A 23,487-nucleotide genomic window follows, 5' to 3' on the forward strand; every position below is an offset into this window, starting at 1 on the left:
TTGCTAGGATATTTCTGCAGGCTATCCCTACAGTATTCCTACCACTTGGCAGATCCATATGGTCAAGGAAGCCAAGAGGCTTGTCAGAGTCTGGAAGCCTGCAATAAAAATAGATGGGGAAAATAGCACGTGTATAAAAAGTTGTTTTAGCAGTTAGAAAATTGCATTCTGTATTTTTCTTCTATAGCAATGCATATTGCTGTTTTTAAAGGAGGAGGGCTTTTGTGTAGTTGTTTGCTATTCCTCTTTATTTATTTATTTTTTAGCTTCCCTCCTCCCCAGTCACTTGTAAATGTCACCCACAAGTAACTCTGATTCTAATTTTTGCTAGAGGAAAGCGTCTTATGAGCAGGTGTAGCTGGTAAAAATCAAATTGATGAGCTAAAATGTGGCTTTTGACAGTTTTACAGATAAAAATCTAAAATGCACCAAGATGTTGGAAAGACACAGTACGTACATGTAAGAAAATGCTCCTTTCGTCATAATGGTGTCTTCTTTGAAAGGTTTTACAACTACTTAGCGATAAAAATTCTCTCTGGGATGAAGCCTGACATAAAATATCCCTGATATAGTACAATTTTTTGCTCGTAGTAAACATAATTAAAATTCATTTGCACCCTTTTCTTTCCTCTCCTTTTTTGTTCCTAAATTCCACATAAACAATCTGCGTAAAGAACTAGAAGATAAGAAATAAACCATTTTCCAGAAAACACAACACAGCAAACATCAAAGCTACATGAAATCACTTATGCACGTTGCCAAGTCAGCTCAATGCCAAGGATTTTCATGTCCCTAGCTATATTTGTACTTGTAGATCAAGATGATGTCACTGCAAGTGACCTGTGAAAACATAAACTTCCATACTTAAAATGTGTATCAACAGTCATTGTTTCTACAAGTAAATTGGGTACAGAACTACTTCCTACATTTTAGCTAGGGAGATTAGCATTCCAGTGTACACAGGGATCTGTATCTCATCAGTCAATGATCTGCATGGTGTCTGGGATATTTTTTACTTTTCAGATTCACCTAGTACTCATAGGCCTTGAAAAACGTAAAAAAATATTTGGTTTAATCTCTCACCTGGTTTTAGCTACTCCTGAATAGGTATGCTGTTTTATGTATCAGAAATGGCAGGTTTGGCAAAACAGTATCGGTTTTATTAAAAAAAAAAGTGTCAGTGGCACTCAGACTAAAACTGACCATCTCCAGCAAATTCAGGAAATTCAGCCCTTTCTAAACTCTGTGGATAAAAACAAATGACAGGTTTTCATCCTTGCATAAGGAGGTGGGTAATTTCCATACTCTGTTAACAGGGACTGCTACTGCTTGTTGGTATGTCTCCCCCTCTGCTCCCCAGCATGGAGCAGAAGGGATGGAAGAGCATGATTGTTGTCTCAGTTTGTTAATTTAACTTTTCTTGAACAAATGAAGGTGATTTGGGCTGTATATGGGACTGGATCCTTTATAAGTAATATAAATCTCTAAATGTTAAAATCATTACTTGAGAGTCAACTTACTGACTTCTGCCTTCTCAAAGGACTCTGGGGAGCTCAGTAACCAAACTGGTTGTCCTGATGTACACTAGGTTTGTGGAACTGTTGGCTGAGTTCACTTGGCTTTGTTTCAACTAAGATGCTTACACATGGAAATTTGAATATATGGAAGTGCCTCAGGAACCTGCATTTGGTTTCCAGTGATTTTTAGCCATTACAAAGTATAAGCTCTGCAAGAAAGAAACATGAAACTCTGCGGTTTAGAGACATACAAGAAGAGACATAAATGAAGAGGGAAAAACATGTTTATGCAGATAATTTGGACAAACTTGAGCAGCGTAAAACTATTTCTGCTTAGTTTTGCCAAGTAAATCCAAAATTCACACTCTGAGACTTGTCCATCACAGCAGGAAGAAATATAATATCACACTCCTTGTACACTGTCCTCAAAATAAGACAGCAGCCTGGAAAGCCTAATGCTGCACAGCTCACTTGGGACCGCAGGACATTGTGCCCCTGACCAAAACGTGCGAAAGCAAACTGGCCGATTGCTGTGAAGGGGGTGATTCTGCACCACCGCTCCTCCGGTTAGAAACCAAAGGTCACTCTGCTGAAAAGAGGATTTACCACCCTGGAAAAAATTCTCAGTTCAGGGTTTCTAGCAGAGAAGAAACAGGGTCACCCGGTGCCACCTCCCCTGAGCCCGGGAGGGATGCGCTGTCCTGCCCCAGTTGAGGAGCACCAGTCCGGATGCTGCTTTACTGCATTGGCTCTGCACCCCAACAAATCTTGTTAGGAGTCTTCCTACAGTGAGCTACAAGCTTGAGATCACCTCTGCCTCACCAGAAGTGGTTCACTTTACAATAGGTTGCTAGTAAAGATTTTATTTATAAAGTAGTATTGTTTTACTGCAGAAGACGGCACTAAAGGTGTTGCTGAGGGGACATTTCTGGTCCAGCTGCATTGACAGCAAGCCACTCAGATTCCCCATGGATGTCTGGGTATTCATTTTATAGGGAAAGTTGTTTATTTCTTTATAATATTGGTGTTGCTGGTTCCACAACCAAACAAGGCCAAAACCCCAAGCTCCCGAAGTACTTGAGCAGCTCCCCTCAGATATCCATCTGGTGCTCTGGGGGGCCTGGAAGGAGGGGAGCAGGGCAGTCACCAGCTCAGGTATTTGTAAGAACCTCATCCACAGAGCCACAATCACCCCCAGAGCTGTTCCTTGCTTTTCAACATCAATTGTTATTAAAATAATTGTCTAAAAAATATACTATTCTCAGCTACATTCAGAGGGAGAAAAACAAAATAGAAGAGCAAGTACCAAATGGAATAAAGGCAATGTCAGAAAAAGCTTAACAGCTGCTTTTATAAAGTGTATTTATAGAATATATATCTCCTTAAAAGGATGCACTTCTACACATACTAGTTGCACAAACTCTGCAACTGAAAATATGTAGAAGTCCTTGACTTTGTTTAGGAACCCTGTTTTAGCCCCAAATACATAGTTTTAACAACTCATGTACTTTGTGGGCATGCTTTTGCTTTGTTTAAGGCTTGAAAACATTCCAGTACCCAAAGTGTAACTGAGAATAAAAAAAAAAAAGCAACTGGCCAGAGTGTTGTTAATGATTTACTGGGGAATCTTGATGTGTGATAATGAATAAAATGCAAATCTGTTTTACTGCCAATCCTCAGTTTTGATTTAGGAGCAATTATTAATTTTTAGATTGCTTCCAGTTGGAAGAAAACAGAGATTTTTACCAAGCTATTTTTTTATTCCTGCTGTCGTTAATTATACCCAATTTTTTTTTTTATCTTTTATGAAACCAAGAGATCCTTTCCCACGAGGACCGAGGCGCCTTTGAAGTGTCTGCAGCAGCCGCTGCCGAAGGCACAGGTAGGATGTTGTCTCCGCGCTGACCAGTGGGAGGGCGCTGGGGGGGACGGCAGGAGCAAAGGGCACGGTGTGTGCTTCTCGTGTGCTTCTCGCTTTCCTCTCGTCCTCACAGCTGCTCTGAGGCTGCTACCTACGGAGCTAAGTGGTGCTTCGGCAGGAACAGACATATCAGTGGGGTGGCTGAGGTGTCCTGCCCTACACAGGGGACAGGGGAAGGGGTTGTAGCTCGCCATACGAGTCTCAGGGTATTAGAAATGTAATTAAATATTCAGTAATTTAAGAGGAAACACCAAAATAAAAACTCTGCTCCCTGAAGGATAAGGTGCTTTCCTACAATGACAAAGCAACACTTGTAATAACTACATGTGCTCAAAAAGAATTCAAATTAGATGAATGCAGGTGCTGCAAATAAAGTCTGCAATAACTTTGAGCTGTACATACTTTTAAAATATACAACTATGAAAATGCACTTTAAACAAGACAGTAGCAATAGCCTCATCTTTAACTCCCTGCTCCCATTTTACCCTGTGCTATCTAATAAGATTACACAGACAGAATAAAAATGAAGGATTGTATATTCTTATTCAGCCCATAAAAGAAAAGAGCTTTTTTCTTAACAGCATCTCTTAATGATATTGCTCAACACTATTTTAAAATGTCTTTCTCGAGAATGCATGTATGCATGACAAAATGCTTCCAAAAACAATTTTTATTTCACATTTTGATTTATACATTACTCAGAAAAGTATCTGTTCATTTAATTATTTTAGTAAACATAATAATGGTATCACTAACTATGCTACACAGTATTTTCCCTTTTTTAAGGAATATGAGCCTACTTGTAATTAAAGGAATGCTATATTAATGATGCTGAAAGTCTCAGAGGGAAAAATTTAATGTCCACCTCATAATATTATGCCAGAATTACATGCGCAGAAGACTTTTTAATAATCTTTGTTTCTTAATTTAGTTTTGATTGGCTATGAAATACAGAGGAGCACTCAAGGGCTCAAATTTCTACTGTCATCAGCATTTCTGCTCTATAAATTGTACAAATGCTCAGGCCTCCCATCTGCAGGCTTCTTTTCAAGCTTCTGTTTACCCTATGAAGGAAATTAGCTACAGGCAACTATAATTGATGGTAATTTCATCCTTTTTTAGCCCTTGGGATGAGGGATGGTGTTACAATTTTCTGTTTGGGTTTAGACCTTGCTAAACTGCAAATACAGGTCCGTAACATAAATTCATCTCTAGTTTGCAAATTACAGCAATAGCCACTAGGAGTCTCCTGGTTAAATTCATGATGAATTTGCACACTAATGTTGGCTAAGGTTTGAATGCAAACTTCATGCTAAAGGCTGGATTTCAGGAAAGAGGGCTAGTCCGTGTGCAAGGCAGGTGTGAGTGGGGCAATGGGACCTCTGAGCCGTGAGCATCATGGGGTTCCTGATGCTTGTACCAGTTGTATAGACAGCAAATGCTTTAGAAATAAAGAAACCAGAAGCCACCCACGTGCTGTTCTTGTAGGGCCAAAGATGGTGACAGTCAGAAGAAGTCAGATTTGTTTATTTTTATGACTGGACAGAGTACTGTGGAATTGTAACAAGTGCTTACAAAGAGGGAAGTAGATTTCACCGTTAGTTACTCCCAGGGATTTAAAGCAGATTTGTTTAGTAAATGGAAATGCTGCAAGCCACAAGAACTAGCACCACCAAGTACTTCAGAATTTGCTTACAGTATCTCTGCAAAGTGAATCCCACAGTTCTGCAAATGCAAATAGCTTCTTTCTCTTCTCTCTTTTCCTTCCTCTTCCTTCCCTCTCCTCCCAGGCCAACTAAGCATAAGCGTACGGTGCCAGACACACTCTTAGCAATTCCAAGTGCTCAAAGTTCATGAATTACAGACCTGCAGAAATGGTCACACTGGCTCTAACACTGTGGCTGTTCAGTCCAACTCTGTGACTGGCAAAAGATAGCCAAATTTCCTTCAAAGAACACCACAGAAAGCAGACATGCACCTTCTGCCAGCATTTGTGCCTCACTCTAAACAACTAAAAATTGCTTTAAAACATACAGGGAAGCCAGAAGTGACCAGTCAACCCTTTCCACAGGGAGCTGGTTATCCTGGTAGGATGAATACTAATTGTGGTAGGATGCTGTCACATCCTCCTTACAGACACATGCAATTCCATGTCTATATACTGTTCACTGCTCTTAGCAGTGAACCGCTTATTTGTTTATAAGTTTCTTTCATGCATCTCTTCTCTTGAGCAAAATCCTTTCCAAGCTGTAAAAATCCTGAGTGACTTTAAATATGATGAGATTTTAAACAAATAATAATTTGAAGGGCTATTTATTTGGCTTCTGCTTTTTGAGCTTCTTGGTTTCATTTCCAAACTTTTCCCTGCAACCAGAAGGACTAAGCAAATAAGATGATGTTTTAAATGAAAGCTGGAAATCTCACATAATCATAGGACTCCAGGGGCTTGAGGTTTCAGAATAATCTCAAGAGTTGTCAGTACTGAATGTCACCAGAGACTCTAATGTTATTCTCAGAATAGATGCATAAAAGCAACTGTGGGGTAGTTTTCCTGCTGCGTGTTCCCCATAATACCTACAAATGTTTTTCTAGAGGGACAACCCAAAGGTACCTGCAAGTAGTGAGCTACCATGTGCTGGGCTTAGATGCCAACTAGGAGAGGTGAATTTTGCAACAAATCTATGTATGCAAAACCCTGTTATACAGTCTATAAACTCAACAAGCTCATTAAGTAAAAATTCATAATGGACTAGGAGGATCATCTAATTCCATGGGGAATATGCTGAAATAAGTAGGAGGCAAATTTACCTGCCCATCTCCTCTGTATTGTATGCTTGTGCACATTGCAACACATGACTCCATTGTGTGTTATTGCAGATTATTATCATCTCCCTCTCACAGACTGCCTTAGGTTCTACCATAATCTCCCAGCAGGACTTGGATGAACCTCTCAGTCTGGTTTGTTTCAAGGATATAATCTATACTACAGCAAAAGCTGACAGAGACTCAACAGCTACCTGAGTCCATATAGTCTGTGGTGAACAGAAAGTTACTAAGCCCGATCCTAGAACTGATATGGAAATAAAACAGAAGGCTGCTTCAACCTCCTTCTCATCCTGCAGAAGCAGACTTGGCTGTTTCGTACCCTTGCTTATTGTTAGAATTATCAGAAAGGACCCTGACTTTCTCCAAGTCAGTGTTAACCTGATTTCAAAAACAAAACAATGGTACAGGTTTAGCAGGCAAATATTCAGTACTCACAAAACCAAGCATTTGTGTAAGTTGGTTTGGCACTTCACCATGGTGAAAAGAAACCTATGCATCTCTGTCACTTCAAATTTGGGATTTTTTAGCACAAGAACATGCCTAACATGAAAGCACTCTTTTTTCCACTGCCCACCTTCTCCAAGTATGTCAGTGCTATCTTCTTAACTCATTTTCTAAAACTAAAAATGAACACAAAAATAAAAGATCTCCTCAAAAATGCCAAAGGCATATGTAAAAGCTCATTTTGAAGGAAATGTCCAATTCCTACATGGAGGTATAGTACAGATAGCTGTGAAGCATTTCTAGGGATGAGAGTGCTCTGCTGTGGCCATGGACAGTACCCTGGGAATATCAAATATTTCTGTCATTTTCCTAATGTTTCAAATAAGCCAAGCCATTACCAGTGTGCATCTAAATATAGTGTGTATGTACAATATACAGCTATACTGGAAATAAATGCAAGGGTTTACGACGTAGGAGTCAGTCACTCTAAACTCACGTCACTAAATACACACCCTCATTGTGCAGGCTCTCTCTCCCTCTCCTCCAGTTGTTTCTCTACTTTTCCTGTGAGGATTGTCGTGCATCTTATGCATCTCACAGGCTTAAGATGCAAGGGAGCTACAGCTCTAACCTCAGGTCATTCCCAAGCAAACTTTCATCCCACATCACAGCATTGATGACCTTGTGAGGTCAACTGTTTTCAGGAGGAGTTCTGGCACCATTTTTAATACTTAATCAAAATGTCTTTTGTTTGGTTGGTTCTTTTATGTTTAAAATCATTATTCTAACTAGAGAATGGACTGATAACAAAGGCCTTCAGAAACCCGAGGAATTACTTAAGAGAGGAACTGCTGCAATGTTTATCTCCACCAAAAGGAAGAAACAAGTTTTGCTGGACAGTTGGTTTTTTTTTTTCATTAAAATAACAACTTTTCATATTACATGATGAGTTTAGTAAACATCACTGAGGGCTAAATCACAGCCAGTACTATTCAGAGGGAGAAAATATATTTCAAGATTAAGAAAAAAGAAAAGATGATATTATGTGGGGCACATGGCTCTTATTTGTTTCTAAACAGTGGCTGCTTGAAACTGCTTGGAGGTTTAGAGTGTCAAAGCCATGTCAGCAGAGATGGATTAGTGGGCAGAGAGCAAGTGGTGCAGTCAAAGGTTCATAGTGAATGTAATTTATTCATGTAGCTCTGCAATTTATCACGTGGCTATTACCATAATGTATGTGGGAAGCAGCTGCACGCGTGCAAATAATGCCCTAAATGGATGTGTGGTTGGATCTGAACTCCTTACAGAACAGTAGTGGTGGAAAATGATGCCACAAGGCATTTAAAAGCAAATTTCCTTCCTGCGGGGATGCTGTCACCCAGCAATGATGATTTGTACACAGGCAAATAGGTATCTTGTAGACTCTTCTCAGTTATCATAACCTCACTTACCAGAACTCCTTAGTTTTTCAAATCTAAATTACGTAGGTAATGTGATGTAAGTTTCTGGTGCTGCATTAACAGATGTAAGTACATGTTTTGTATCTCAAACTCATATTTTCTAGTCAAAGAACACTGTATTTTCCACTCAATATTTAACAGAAATATTCAATGGCAAATAAAATGAATCCTCTAAGTTTGTGAGGAGAAAGAAGTTGAAGATCTCCTTTAACTCAAATGACCTCTCACAGCAAGATTTATCAAACACTTGGGAGCAGCACAGCTGTAAAAGATTGATATACATACATATATCTGTATACATAGTGTCTGCCTGGTTTCTCATACCTGTACAATCATTTACCATGCCAAACATTTCCAAATCCGGTCTCTAATTTTAGGACCATCTAAAATAAGGAGCTTGACTTTAGTCTCTTTTAGGTTGCTTGAATGCCTACAGTTCCAGTTAAGAAGAAAGCTGTGAGCAGATGGTGGAGCTGGCCCTCACTTGCAGGGGTTTTTTGCTGCATTGTCCACATGCACAGGTACATGCTATCTGCTGCGTGCAATAGCAAGGCTCTAGCAATGCTGCCTATGGCTGTGTGGGCTAGCTGGAAAAACTTTACCAGCTCAGCTCTTACTATCACTTTTAAGCTTCAGCAGTTTGAGTTCAATTGGTCTCACTGTTTGGGAACTATGCTTAATTATACCATGCTATGATGCTTTAAACTGATTGTATTGGAATCAGTTCACTCAAGTCTTTCTTGATGCAGGCAAAGACCACCCCAGCTATGGGTTAGCGCACTAGCAGTTTTATGCTGCTTTTGACACATTAAAAGTTGACCTAAAGAGACACTGAATTCAGGCAAAGTCAAGTCAAGTACTCATAAGCAGAACATCACATTGCCCAGCTTAATGTACTGCTCAGCATTTTGTTCAGCAGAACTTTTCACATTTTGGAATATGATTTTCTTGGATAATTTCATGTGTGCTCTAGGGCTTCCATTTTGAAGCCATTTATCAAAAATATACACCCACTAATTATGCAAAACGAAAAGCTTGCCTTACCATTGCACAGAAGGTCTCAGGAGGATCTCCACATGTTATGTCTGGAGGATCCAGAGTCACTTTTACATATTTGATCATATCTCTGGCTTCTGGCTGGCAGGCCATGTAATCCCATACTTTTCCTTCTTCTGTGTAAATCTGAGTCTTACACACATCATAGTGTCCCCACACAGAAGGGTAGTGCTGCATCATGGAGGAGACAGTAACCCAGAGGGCGTGAAGTGACAGGAATCTTGACCAATACATTTCTAAATCCTTTTATGTCACCTTCGCAAGGATGCTCAGTGCTGGCTTACGTGCGGTCTATAGATTATACGTACATACACATGTATATATTTATAAAATAGGTTCCAACTCAAATGTGAAGCATTAGGATAGGATGTTTATTTCACTATGTTAAAGACTTTGGTAGAAGCCACCCAGGCCCTGATGACAGCCTTTCACAGCAATGCAGCGCTTGTCCTTTGTCTTATAACTTATCTGTCAGGCTTCTTGTAAAAGATGTCCAATAGCAGATAATAATTTGTGAAGTTGCAGGTCTTCAGCTACACTGTCGATAACCCTGAGTGATCCTCTGTGTTCAGGGCTCGCAGGGGATGCCCAGACACACTGATAAATCAGTATCCGAAGCAAAAGGATGAGTGTCTACAGGCTGGTGTCTGTTTCCCATCAATCATTCTTTTCTTCTGGCACCAGCACCCTTTTAGAAACAATAAAAATTAGAGTTATTGTCCAAGAATCGATGCATTACAAAATATACGATATGTTGACATTTTGGAGGTTTGATACAATATAAAGCAAATTGGTATAATATGGATAACCTTTACTGTGGGTGCTGTGCTAGAATGAACAAACTACCAAAATCATTCAGAGTAAAAAGTATTTTGACATGAAAGGTTTAACTCTTCTCTAACAAAGACAAATTTATAATGTTCCAGGTGATTTAGAGGTTCCTGCTTCCAAAACTGTATTTTTACCCTAGCAAAACGGGAGAGCAAACTACTGAACTCAACCACTGCCCAGATGGTGCAGGCAGGCAGGGGAGCAGGCAGCCCAGCACCGTGGGGCAGCAGCAGGAAGGTTCTTTTTTTAAAGTGACACAGAGTTGTGTATCAGGACCACCAGGTGCTGGTAGTTTCTTGGCCAAAGGACCTCAATGAGCTCCCAAAGCCTTACGCATTTCTTAGATTTTTTTTTTTTAAGAATAATGAAGATATGGCAAGCACAATTCAATTTCCTTGAAATTCCTCATTTGCATTGGAAGAGCTGTGCTCCTTTTTTTTTCTTTGCACTGTGATTTACTGACTACACTGATGACAAACTACTGATAAGGATAATGGCTTATTTGTAGTTTATTATAAGGATGTTTTCCCCCTCTTACTTTCTTAGGTTTGAGTGTGGCTGTACCTGAGTACTCAGCAATTATTTCACAGCAGATATATGCCTTTTCCTCTCTTCAGAAAGGAAACAGAAATTCCCTTAGTTTGTAACACCTCAGTCACACTATTACAGGTATAAAATGCTATATACAACTACCTAACTATATACTAATAATATACTATATACTATAGTTATATACTAACTATATAATGCTATCACAACATATTAAAATATGTATTTCTTAAAAAACACAGGTAAAAATACAAATTATGTACAAGGGAAACGGCAAAGACAGAATAAGGGCCCTAACACGGACAAGGAAAATCAAGGCTAGGAACTCCAGCTTGTGCCTGGTGTCAGCCCATGCCACACGGCAGGATGAGGATTTCAGCCAACTGCCACAGCACCTCTACAATTCCTTTGTCTGGATGCTAAAATCTAAGCAAACCCATCAGACAGATGTTAAGCAACAACCGTAAGTCGCCGCTTTCTGCAGCCTGCTTTGCTTCACAGTTTTAAATTATGCCCAATGTCATGAACCCTCCTATACCCCAAAACCACGGGAAGCAGTTTGTGACCTGGTAAGCTCCTTAGCATGTCACATTGGTAGTGTGCATTTTCAAAACTTATCTTCAAAGCTATTTGCAAGCAGCCTCCCTATACTTAAATAATGCTTCATCCTAAACTGAGCTAAACTACAGACACCATGAAATGCCAACAGATGGTTGAATTGTGTTTCCATAGCAAAGTAATTTACAATAATTGCCGTATGGACGTAAATGCAATTTTCCATTATATTCATTTTATCAAGTGTTACCATACAACTCTCATGTATTTTATCAGAATACGCGGCAAATATCTGAATTTTCATGCAATAATCATTCTCAATTAGTTCAAACATATTTAAGCTTCAAATCTGAATTTGACACAAAAGCAGAAATATCTAAGACCAAATTAAAATTAAATCTTTTCAAGGAGCACACTATGTAGTACCGTTGTTTTTGTAGGAACCTTAGACTGTAGTTTTTTGTTTTCAATGGGAGCGTTTACTTATTATTTTGAACTTCAGTAATTCAGAGTACACTTTCCATGTCATTTTAAAGACATCTCATACTCTTCCCTCTGGTCCTTTCCAATGTATTTTACTATTTTTAAGGGGAAAAAAACCATCCCCAAGACTCCCTAGCTTAGAACAGTCATTATAAAAAAGGGAAACAATTACTCTGCTAGAAAAGGAGCCAAATTATTTTAAATTTATGGCAAATAAAATACTCTTTATTGGAGAAGGCTTGATCATAGCTGGAATAATATTTTTTTGTGTATGTATAGAAAAAAGAAGTTACTGCATTTAATTATCCTTAGACAACAAGCTTACATATTCAGGCAAAAAATCTTCCTTGCTAGCTCTTCAGTTACCAATAACCTTTTATAAATACTGAGACCCAGATCCACTAATAAACAGGACTGGATAGGACTAAATGTTAAGCAAGCCACTACCTTAACACACTGTGCTAAACTACTTCCCATATAACGAATTCTCATTAAAGTAAGCCAGTCATAATGATGGTCGTTACACAGAATTATAGACTATAACATCGATTGAATTTAGTGTACTGACAAGTAAAAAAGTGCAGGGGAGTGCAAGACATCCGAGCATTAAGCAGCTGTAGCAGTGTACGACAGACATTCCTGACAAGAAGCAGCCAATTATAGCTTAAATTTCTGGCATATAACCAGTTCTGATTAATAGTTTTCCATTACATTACAGACATATTATTAATGTATTAAAAATGTCAAGCTTTGGCAAGAACTAGTACGGCATGGCTCAGTTAGTCTGCAATATCTTCTTCTAATGAGCTTCCATTGATACAAAGAAAGATATTGACCAAAGCACATTAAAGATCATGTGCTGAGCGCTGCCGGGTTTTTTCTGATGGAGCTATACAATTTGTCTTGCTTATATTTATTCCTGCAGAGTCACTCACAATATGCACTCTACATTTCAGTGCTCTATTGCTAAGGAATATCTATTTGAATTATTTTGAAAAAAAAAAGGTTTAGAATAACGTTTCTGAAGTTTACAGCTGTACCCTAAGCCTCTAGCTGTGGGCAATACAAAGCAATGTGGGGTTTTTTTGTCCCCAGTAATGCCTGTGCATTTGACTTTCCAAAAAGGTAATCAAACAAATCAGGAATAACTAATGCCCTGATCCCCTCCACCCTGCAGTGCTTTGCTAGTTGCACACCCTGGGTGTTGGGGGACCATGGAGGTGACAAAGAGGGATCAGCTTCCCTGCTGACTGAGAGCGAGGGAACGGCAAACTGCTGGAAGGACTTTAGCTAATGTATGCAAAGCCTCCAGTGCACAAGGCTCCTGGAGATCTCCTTTGTGGAGCAACAGCGGTATGAACTGCAGGACGTTTTGGGCCTTGAACATTGCCACAGCCTCTGCAATATGGAAAACATTGGGAGACAACGGTGCAGAAGGCCACATCTGCTGCTTCTACGTTTCCCTCTGAACACTGCTCCATCTGGGAAGTGCTGGATGTTCTGGCCACAGTGAATATGTTACAGCCGTTTGAGAAAGAACAGCATGCAGCTGACCCCCAGACTAAAATCAGCTGTGAGGGAGCTCTGAGCACACCCATCTGCTGTGAGGGAGCTCTGAGCACACCCATCCCTTTCCAGGTGGGGAAGTCATACCTCGCGTAGCATGCTAATTCTGCTGATGGAGCATATACCCCCTTCGCAGAACAAATAAAATGTATCTTGGCAGAATCAGTGCCAGCGAAGAACTTCAGATCTCATCAGGTGTTGGTAGCAAACACTCCTCCTCTGCCTCCTTCCATCACTGTGATAATCCACCCCTTTCCCCAGATAACTCCCTCCACACAAACCACATCGGCTGGATGCCCTGCACAAGCTCCCTGCTGGGAAGTCACTGTGCAATCCACAGGGGTGGGCTCCGGGCCTTCCTCTTTGGCAAATGCAGGTACGTGAAGGAGGTGATAAAATAACGAGCCATCACCTCTCACACTGCCCATGCATTGGATCAAGTGCACTCTGCCACCACGCACGAGCAGGAACGAGAGCCAAACCCAGTGATTACAGTGCATGGCGGCCCGAGGAGAACTGGTTAAAATAAGGAAGGCAGGCAAGGAGTGCTGGCTGTCACCTCCCAACACCGGCAGCTGCAGAACAGATTTATCCAAAAGGAAACATGTTTCAAGTTTGTTATCTCTAACAGTTTCAGCAGATGAATGTATCCAACAAGGCCAAGTAAAAAGCTCCTTTGTGTCCACTCCAGGTATTAATTATTTAAAGTAAGTTTAGAACATAGGAAATAATGTGTATTACAAAACAGAACTAACTCTCATGCAACTTACATTTAATAAACCTCAAGTGTTTTTTACCATGCTACACCTAGGCAACTTGAGAACCTGGTACATATTCAAACTGGCCCCTTTCATAAATGCAAAATCACTCATCTATGCAAAGAAGGAGGGCACCTGTATTTAACAATATACATTATTTCTGTCAATACTTGTATGAAAGCAGCATACTCAAACAATTGCTTTGATGTCTTTAGACTCAAATGCTGCTCCAAACAAAGTTTATGTTCCATTATCCAGCTTATTTAACTATTTAGCAGAGAAAAGTTTTTTTGCCTCAGGAGAAATTTAAAATGTCAATACCTATTGGCTGAAGAAAAGAAAATACAGTGTTCTGCTACCAAAAAACTGGGATTACGCACTATATTTGAAATACTTTTGGTTTTCCCACATTATTTTTTCCTGAGTGACACATCATACTACCACTGCTATTACTTGCCAGGTATCATCAGCTGTCAGCATATGGAGTAAAATGCACTTCAGCTATTTAAGTTTTAGAGCCTTAGTTACGTAGCTGCTTTTTTTCCTCCAGAATCTTTATGATGGGGGCTTACTGTCTTCAATATCTCTGTACCTAGCATCAATCTGTTCTGCAAGTATTTCCTCTGGGAATTTAAGTTAGCATTTGGAACAGTTAATTTCTTTTTTAATTATTATTCTTTTTCACCCTCAATAAGGTAATACATGCTCCTCACACAGTGTATCCAGGGTACAAGGGCTACCAAGCTTTCAAGTTAGGGTGTGAGCTGGTGACTTTCTAACTGAAAGTTCTTAGCCTCAAAAATGAATGCCTACTGGTCACTGAATTTGTTCTGTGCTATTGCTATATTTTACATACGTAGCTAGAAAGTTGGTGCCGCTTCTTATCAGTGTCAGAGGGCTGAGGGTCGATGGCAAAGTTCAGAACTCCGTCCCACTATCGCCACTAACTGCTGGAAACTCTCTGGTGATTGTTCTTTCAAGGTCCAAAAATATGCCAGAAATCAAAGTTTATTTTTTTCCACATGAAAAAACCAAACCAAACCAACCCCCCCCCACAACAACAGCAAAAAAAACAAGCCAGGGGAAGCTCTGCTGTGGTTTTATTCCCTTTGACGGGCTTCCCAGGCCACAGCTGCTCATCCTCAACCGCATTGTCCCTAGGCAAGACAGTGATTTATTCCCTCTTTAAAAGCATCTCCACGGCTTGTTCCACTCACTGTCTCCGATAACATCTCTGCAGAAGTGAGGCTGGCTCCTACCACATCAGATGCAGAATATTGAAAAGTTGATTGCAGAACAATAAAAGTATATTCAGCAGAGGCCAAAAACGCAAATGCACCAACTTTGAGAGTATAAAAGCATCTGTTTTATCGGGTTCAGCCGATCTGCGCTGCTCACCGCCATGCGGGGTTTCTTTTGGCGGTTCTGCGTGCATGTGAATGTTTAGGAAAGCCGCCTGCAGTTTCCGATGCAAGGGAGCAACTGTTTCCAGGCTGGGTACCAGTGACCTGCCCGCCGCTCCTCGCCGGCGGGGCGATGCCCTGCGCCGCCGCCCCCGCCTTCTGCGCACCGGGACCGCCGCTCTCCCCCGGCCCCCGCGCGGGTGAATCCGCGCTGCGGGGCGGGCGCCGCGCGAGGGACGCGCCCCTCCCTCAGGGCTCGCGCTCCCTCGGGGCTCTCCCACCGCCCGCGACCCTTCAAAGCCCGGCCCGGTCCGAGCTCCGGCTCCGGCGGAGGAGGCACCGCGCAGGTACCGCCCCGACCGGCCCCAGCCCCGGCCCCCGCCGCGCTCCGCTCCGCGCGGGCGGCAGGGGGCGCGCGGCCCGCGCCGATCCGCCCTCGGTCGGCGGCCGGAGCCCGGCGGGGGGACCCCGCACACACCCCCGGCACACGCACCGGCCCCTCCGCGCCGCGCTGCCCCCCCGCCCCATCGCGCCCCGGGCGGCGGGCGGGCGGTACTCACCCTGCGGGCTCGGGCTGCCCGAGCCTCACCGCGGGGCGGCGCGGAGCCGCCGCGGCGCCGGGACGCGCTGGGGCTCCCTCGGCGGCGGCATGAGGAGCCGCGGAGCGGGCGGGGCGGGGGTGCTCCTCCCCGCAAAGTTGCCGGCGGGTCGCGGCGGGGCTCGGCGGGGCCGCCGCTGGCCCCCGGCACTTGTCGGCGTCGAAGTTTGGCGGGGCGCGGGCGGCGCGCGGCGGGCGGGCGGCCGCACTCCTCCGGCGCTCGGCGGGGCGGCGGGCGGGCGATGCCCGCGGGGGCTCCCCGCCCGCCACCGCCGCTCAGGGCGGGGGCGGCCCCAGTCGGGGCGCCGGTGGCCGCGGCATGAGGCGCGGGGCTAGCGGAGCGCACCCCTGGCCGGGGCTGCGGCGCGGAGGTCTCGGGCGGCGCGGCCAAACTTCGGGGGGCGGCGGCAGCGCCTCCTCACTTCGGAGCGACCTCCCCGCGACTGCCGGCGAGCGGGGCGGCGGCAGCTACCCCACCTCCGGGCCCGCGCTACGCGCGGCCCTAGCGCCGCCGCCGCGCCCGCCCCCCCGCCGCCGCGCTCCCCGCCCCACCGCCCCCGCGGGCGGACCGCCGGCGCCGCCTGCCCCGCCGGGGGGGCACCGGGACGGGACCCACCGCCCCGGCCCGAGCCGGAGCCGCCCAGGAGCCGGTGGGGCTGCGGCCGCTCCCTTCGCCTTAATTTTCCCGTTTTATTTCGGCTTCAGCCGGGTAGCGCACGGGCGGAGATGCTGTCACTGCTGCTGCCGTCCGAGCCCGGAGCCCGGCGCGCTGACCCCAGCGCACCGGCGCTTGACCGCGGGGACAGGGCAGCGTCCCCTCCGCCTCGCCGGAGGGTCCCTCCGCAGTGCTGGGCGGGCCGGGGAAGCGCCGGTTCGTCCTGCGCCCGCAGCACCTAAGTGCCACCGAAACAGGGAGGGAGAGCGACTTGGGCTGTGCTGGAGTTGCCGTGACCGCCCGCCCCGTACCAGCCCTTCCGCGCTCCTGAAAGACGGGAAAACTCCGGCCCCGCGTTCTGCTGTGCTGCCCGGTTCCCTCCTGCACGTCCTCTACTTCTATCGCTTAAACGAGAGACACACACTTCTCCCTTTCATATTTCTCCAAGCTACAAAACAGTATCTAAAACTAATAATGACTAGTGAGTCCCGTGTAGGAATTGTGCTTACTCCTGGCAACTATTTGGTTAGGGAATTTGACCGACTGCAGGTGCCCAGGAGCGCTGGGCAGTGGGATACTGGCTGCATTGTGAACGCTCAGGAGCCAAGTTTATCGTTTGTTTGCGTGTTTTGCATGTTAAGAGGTGTTAAATATGTTTATGTAGGCAACAGTGCCATTGTATTTTGTTGACAAAATTTTACGTTTACAATGCCAGTAGATAACTAGCTGAAACGAGGCAGGGGATTTCTGGTAGAGTAAGAGATTTGTTCTTCATCTGAGCCGTGGAATTTGGTAGGTTGTGTAAATAACTGGCAGAAGCCATTAGAAAGGACGTTTTAATTCTTTCTCCTATGCCAGCTAAAGCGGCAAAATAAAAGAAGATACCTCCTAGTTCCTCCCAGCATTTGTTTCTCTGTGTGGGCAGTGGTGTTTTGCCCTTTTCGTTCATTCTCTGGAATCTTTGTGGCTGTCTTAGTGCAGGTACCACATACATGGAAAAGTTTTTTTGTGTGGGAAAGCCAGGAATGATCAAAGAGGTGGGAAAATTCAGCTTCAGGGATTTTCAGCCCCCCTAGTAGTTCTTGCTTTGCTTGCAGCCTTCTGGTCCCTGAAGTGGTTCAAAAGGATAGAAGGTGGAAATCAGTAATTTTTTCATTCCACTTGAACTGGAATGTGTCAGGCATTGCGAGTCCATGGGGCAGAGAAAGAAGAGGGGCAGAGTTTCACTGCAGTTGGAAGAAAAGGGTTGTTTTCCTAATTACAGGACAGATGGAGGGCTGTACAGCAGAGTGCAAGAGACCATACGCACTGAGCCAAGTCCCTGCAGTGGCACGTGTGGATGGACCAGCTCCACTGCCCGTGACAGCTGTGGGGTTTCTCTGCCTTGGAGGTGCTCCATGGGTGGTGGCTTTGTGTGGCTGTGGGCCAGACTGCAAGGTGAATAGTGTGGGAGCACTCAAGGAGTGCTCTCTTGCTTTAGACTTGAACTGGGAGAGGATACCTGCTTTCCACGTGTGGAGAGCGTAGGTCTTCATGTCCCAATAATGCCAGTGACAGTGGTGTACGTGGTGGAGGGCAGAGCTGAGTGTGCCATTCACACCTACCCTGTACCTTGTGCTGTTCTGGGCATATGCCCTAAACCTCGCCTACAGAGCTGTGTTGGAAGTTTTCTCTCCTCCACACAGACTCTTTGGCCTCTCTGCTGAGACCATTACCTGGCTGGTGGGACTGGCTGGCCGCAAAGATTAAAGGCAGGACCGCGTCATCTGATATGTCAAACATCATTAAGTTCTTCATGCTAATGAGCCTCTTCTGTATCAAAGCTAGAGCAGCTGGTTTGAGTGCAGTGTCACCAAGACTGAGATTAGATGTGCCTTGCTGGTAAAAATGATGGCCAAAAATCAGATCCACTCTGAGAATGTGGCCAAATTCACAGCCAAATTTTAAACTCATCAGAAAAAAGGGATCTGATTTAAATTCTTTGTCAAAGGCTGTTGAAAGGATGGAAAAGCAGATGGAATTCAGCAGCCAGAGAAGACTGGTCTGTGTTGGTTTTGTTCTTTTTAGAGTCATAAGATGGAGTTAAATGGGGAAAGGACGATGCTTTTATAACCAAACTGAAAATACTGCACCAATGCCTGTATTGAATTTCTGACAGCTCCTTTAGTAGTGAGTAATGATTGTTCACATGTAAATGGACTGGGTAACTTGCTGTCACAGCACCTTGAGGCTGGACTTTAGCAGGATTCCTAAAGCAGATTTGATATGTAGACAGAAGATAAGATTAACTAAAGTTTGAAAGGAATATTTGAAAACATACAGACCACTGCAGGTCCCACTGCTGCCTTACAGGATTGGAAATTGACTAACGGGAAGCTTTAGACATTTGCTAAATACCAAAGGATGGAAAGTCACAACATGGGGAAAGTGTTATCTTGAAAGTGCTTCCAGCAGTATTTCTTATGTCTTCTCAGTAATAGCTGGCATTGGCCCCTAACAGAATCAGGGAAAAGGATTAATTTTTGATTACTGGCCTGAACATGGGAGCACCTATGCCTATTAGGACACTCTTTGCTACAAGGCATAATTTATACTGGAAGCAGCATAAATTGCTGGTACTGAAGTGATATCGCTGATTGCAAACTTTTCTGTGAAACACCATCTGAACTGCAAGTTTTTAACCAAGTCCTAAATCTAAACAAGCTTTGCATGATTTCAAGCTGTGGTTTGGCTATTTAGTGCATCCCCTCATGTGCTATTATGAATCTTTTATTACCTGCTCTAGTCCGAGTTGACCTCTAATGATACAGCAGAATTATTTTATTAATGCATTTCCCCACAGCAGAGGACTGCTGCTCTGGGCAGTAGCAGAGTACCTGGCTTTGTCTGAAGTAGTAAGTGTCCCTGGAAATGTATCCAAAGGCAATGGGAGCTTTCCTGCCTGAAGTCCAGTGTTTCAGCATAGTGGTATCTGGGGCCCAAAGTGAAATGTGCAGATGTGATGTGATGCAGCAGCTGAGGCCTGCTCTCTAAACAGAGAGGCTGATCGTGGTGGGGCCGCTGCCCTGGCATGGCAGAGGAGAGGAAGCAGTGAATGCAGGTGGTGGGGGCTCAGTGCCATTAGGGAAGGTCTTGCTGTGCAGAGAGTGGATTGGTGCTCCTGTGGAGCACTGCCTGCTCCATGTGCTGCTCTGCTCCTCCATTACACTGCATATGTCTTTCTGACCTCTTTTGCTGCCAACTGAAGGAGGTCTTGTGAAGCAGCAGGCAAAAGGTGTGGGAGACAAGAACAAGAGTAGTGCTAATTTGCCCCTGCTTCCCCCGCTGAGCTGAGTCAGGGGTAGAAATGCCAAGAAACAGCATATTCTCCCAGGGGCAGAGCTTGTCTGTCCACTTTATTGCTGCGTTGCCCATGGTAGTTTAACCTTCTGTAAAGTCAATTGGTTGGCTAGAATTTGAATTTTGGTCTGGGCTTCCACCTTTAGTGCCTGCAGCGTGTCATTTACAAGAGCATGACTGGAAAACTGTATTGAGATAAATGACAAAACCAAAAGGTTTCTGCATTAGAGTTGGAGTTGTTCAACCTGGAAAAGAGAAGACTCTGGAGATACCTTATAGCCCCTCCCAGTACCTAAAGGAGGCTAGTAAGAGAGCTGGAGAGGGACTTTTTGCAAGGGCATTTAGTGATAGGACAAGGGGGAATGACTTTAAACTGAAAAGGTATAGGTTTAGATTAGATATTAGGAAGAAATCCTTTACTCTGTGAGGATGATGAGGCACCGGAACAGGTTGCCCAGAGAAGCTGGTGATGCCCCATTCCTGAAAGTGTTCAAGGCAGGGTTGGATGGGGCTTTAAGCAACCTGTTTTAGTGGAATGTGTCCCTGCCCTCGGCCGGGGGATTGGAATTAGATGATCTTTAAGGTCCCTTCCAACCCAGGCTGTTCTATGATTTGTGCAAGCAGGGAGACAAATCCTGACTCTGTTTGGTGAAGCACTGAAAACACAGATATCCCTAAGCAGTGTTTTGACACTGCTTGAGCTTCAACACAGCTCAAGGGCACAGGACAAGGAGGCTACTGAAAAAAATGTCACCCCTCACTCTGAAACCTCCATCACAGTACAGTTTGCAAGAGGTTTTCTCTGAGCAGGATGGATGACAGATGACAGAAGAAGCATGCTGGCAGCTACAGGTGCCTTGTCCAGACCAGGGTTTCTATCACAATGCTCTGCACAGAGTGGACCCAGCTAGCAGCACTGGGAAGTTTTAATGGAAAAGGCTGGTGGAGGCACGCCTCTGAGTAAGGTAATCTGGGCAGCCAGCTGGGAGTATGATGTTACACTGATGCACACTACATAAAGAAATATGCCAGTCTGACTCCTGCCTCCATTTCCATATAGCTTGATAATGACTTTTTCTCCTTAGAGGGTAAGGAGATCTTTCCCAATCATATTTCAGGGCTGAGAGCTTCTTTGACCAGAACATCGTGGTCTGAAATCTTGAAATAGGGTATGTATGAAATCTGGGAGGAAGACTACCTCATCAGCAGGGTTATTAATGTGGCTGGGACTATTTTGTGCTAGCAGAGAGTGGGACCCCATTACTCCTTCCTCAGGTCTAGGATAGAAAATGAACCATTTCAGGTCTCCTGGGAGCAGTGTTTTTGTAATTCCCATGCAGTTCCCCAGGGAATGCAGCAAAGGAGTTCCACAGAGTGTACCCTCAGTGAGAAAACAAAGTCAGTTCTTTTTACACAAAATCCTGTTCTTAAGTATTGGACTTGTTGATTCAGAGATGCACGTAAATTATAGCCTGGATTTCCACTTGCAGAATGAAAAATGTTTTGTTCTAATAATAAATACTGAATCTCTGCTGTTCCCATTTACATAACACACATGACACAATGTGTAAATCCTCAACAATATTTTTTCAGAATTTAGCAGCTTGTTTTTCTGCAAACACAAACATTTATTTTTGGTGTTAATAATTAATAATATGCCACATGCCCATAATAAATGCAAAATCTAATCTTGTATAGACATAAATGTGTCTGCCAAAGTGGTCTTTCTGTGCTGTAAATGACTTTCACAAAGTGGTAGCATATATTCTATTTTCAGTCACTGGTGTTTTGTTTTGTGAACAGATATGTCATTAAATTAAATGTTTTCTTTTGCAAATAACAAATACTTCACACATCTATTTTTTAGGAAAAAAATAGTTGATAATTATTAAAAAAAGAGAAGTGTCTAATATAAAAGTCTTTGCTGCTGTATCCTAAGTAAAATATAGACAGAAATGTGGAAAATGCCAGCAATGCAGGGAAGGAAACATCAGTTATGAGAGCATCAGTCCTCAGCTCTGCAGTGAAAAGAAGGAAATGACCTACTTGGGGTCAAAGTCACTCCAGCAGTTGGACAGAGAATGACTCTACACGGTGCAGAACAATATACTAGAGCGGTGCAGGGTAGCAGATATAGGTACATCCTTCTCTCACCTATTGATTCCTCCCTTCAGAGCCCAGTTTTTTCAGATTTCATCATTTCCTAGAAACCAGAAGCTGAGAAGCCTCCTGACAAAGCCTTAGGGTTGTATTGCTGTTAATGGCTGTCCCGCCTGGGGCCGGCGGTGCGGCACGGTGTGACTGCTCTTCCTTACGGTGTGGGCACAGCCGGCAGCAGCTGCTGGGCTGAAAGCTGTAGCTGTGCTCATGACCCCTGCTTAACAAATTGGATCAGATTTTAACACTGATTTCTGGTACTTGGTGGAATGTAGTTTGTGACTTCATCTTCAGTGAAGTCACATATAACTGTGGTTTGCTAAACTGCACAGGAAATTGCCATCTTTCCAGAGTAGGCTGAGCTAACTTTTTGGGAAAGGTAGTGATATGCTAACACCAAAGGTTTAACAAAGCATGAAATGTTCTGTTAGTCGGTTTTGTACGTACTTATTTATATATTTGTTCTGTTTTTATTTATACTATTCCAACCAACTGTTAACTCTTGTCTTTGTTGGCACTTTAACTAGTCAGTTCATTAGTTGTGGTTAGTAGCGGTGATGACATGAGGGTCCTCAGAAATTGGCCAAACCTTCCAGAAAAAGTAAACCTTAATATTCCACCATGAAATAAGAGAGGAGATGGAAGAGATTTATCTGGAGCATTTTCATGCTATCATTATGCATTCTGTAGGAGACAAAGATGATAAAAGTCCAGGTGCTATTCATGAGCCAATACTTATTAATCAAATGCAAGTAGGGTGCTCTAATAAGGATGGGTTCAAAGTAACTGGGCTGGGATGACTCAGCCATCTTTATGGTGACAAACGCCCTGAATGGAATTGTCCAAGGTACTTTGGAGGAAAGTTTTCAAAAATTTCCTATATTCTGAATTTCTGTCTGCTCAGTTCATCTTCTGCTTGGGCACTCTTTCTGCTGGAAACACACAGGCACACAGAGCTTCACTGAGGCTTATGTTGCTCTAAAAGAACTGAGTTCTGGGTGAGCCTACTTACCTGCATGGGTGACCATAGGGTACAGCTGTCAATACAATTGATCCACAGTGTGCACAGCAAGGTTTTTTTTGTACTTCCAAAAAGGCTTTTAGGAATGAAATATTCTATAGAAATGGTCAGCACCAATGCAAGCTTCAGCCATTTTTCAAATATAATAGTAAACACAATATATTATAAATAGGAATAGATTGTTTGTCAAAAAATATTGAACCTGTTTTTGAAATGGAGGCTCTCTCTTTTGATTCTATATTTTGAAAATATTTCATATACTTGGGCTTTTTTTTAGCAGATAGATTTATCAGGACTTGGAGTCAGGGCCTACTGCTTGCCTTTGTGTACAGAAGCTAACACTGCTCT

The 23,487-nt window shown here is 43.6% G+C and overlaps 1 protein-coding gene across 9 annotated transcripts in view; it reads right to left on the bottom strand.

Annotated features, from left to right (window-relative positions):
* Positions 1 to 16,129, bottom strand: part of NTNG1 (netrin G1) — a 150,025-nt gene extending 133,896 nt beyond the window's left edge. For 2 of the 9 annotated variants that reach the window (XM_064664544.1, XM_064664546.1), the window contains exons 1-2: positions 15,930 to 16,129; positions 9,213 to 9,912 (exon numbers count right to left, since the gene is read on the bottom strand). In XM_064664544.1, the coding sequence (XP_064520614.1) occupies positions 9,213 to 9,458 (246 nt within the window). In that variant the 5' untranslated portion in view covers positions 9,459 to 9,912; positions 15,930 to 16,129. Of the gene's footprint in view, positions 1 to 9,212; positions 9,913 to 14,822; positions 15,622 to 15,929 lie in introns of those variants that run through there. The other 7 variants (XM_064664549.1, XM_064664548.1, XM_064664547.1 and 4 more) reach the window with 6 other exon arrangements.
* Positions 16,130 to 23,487: the final 7,358 nt, after the last annotated feature.

The sequence above is a fragment of the Pseudopipra pipra genome, chromosome 9 (assembly GCF_036250125.1).
Source record: "Pseudopipra pipra isolate bDixPip1 chromosome 9, bDixPip1.hap1, whole genome shotgun sequence".
NCBI lineage: Eukaryota > Metazoa > Chordata > Aves > Passeriformes > Pipridae > Pseudopipra > Pseudopipra pipra.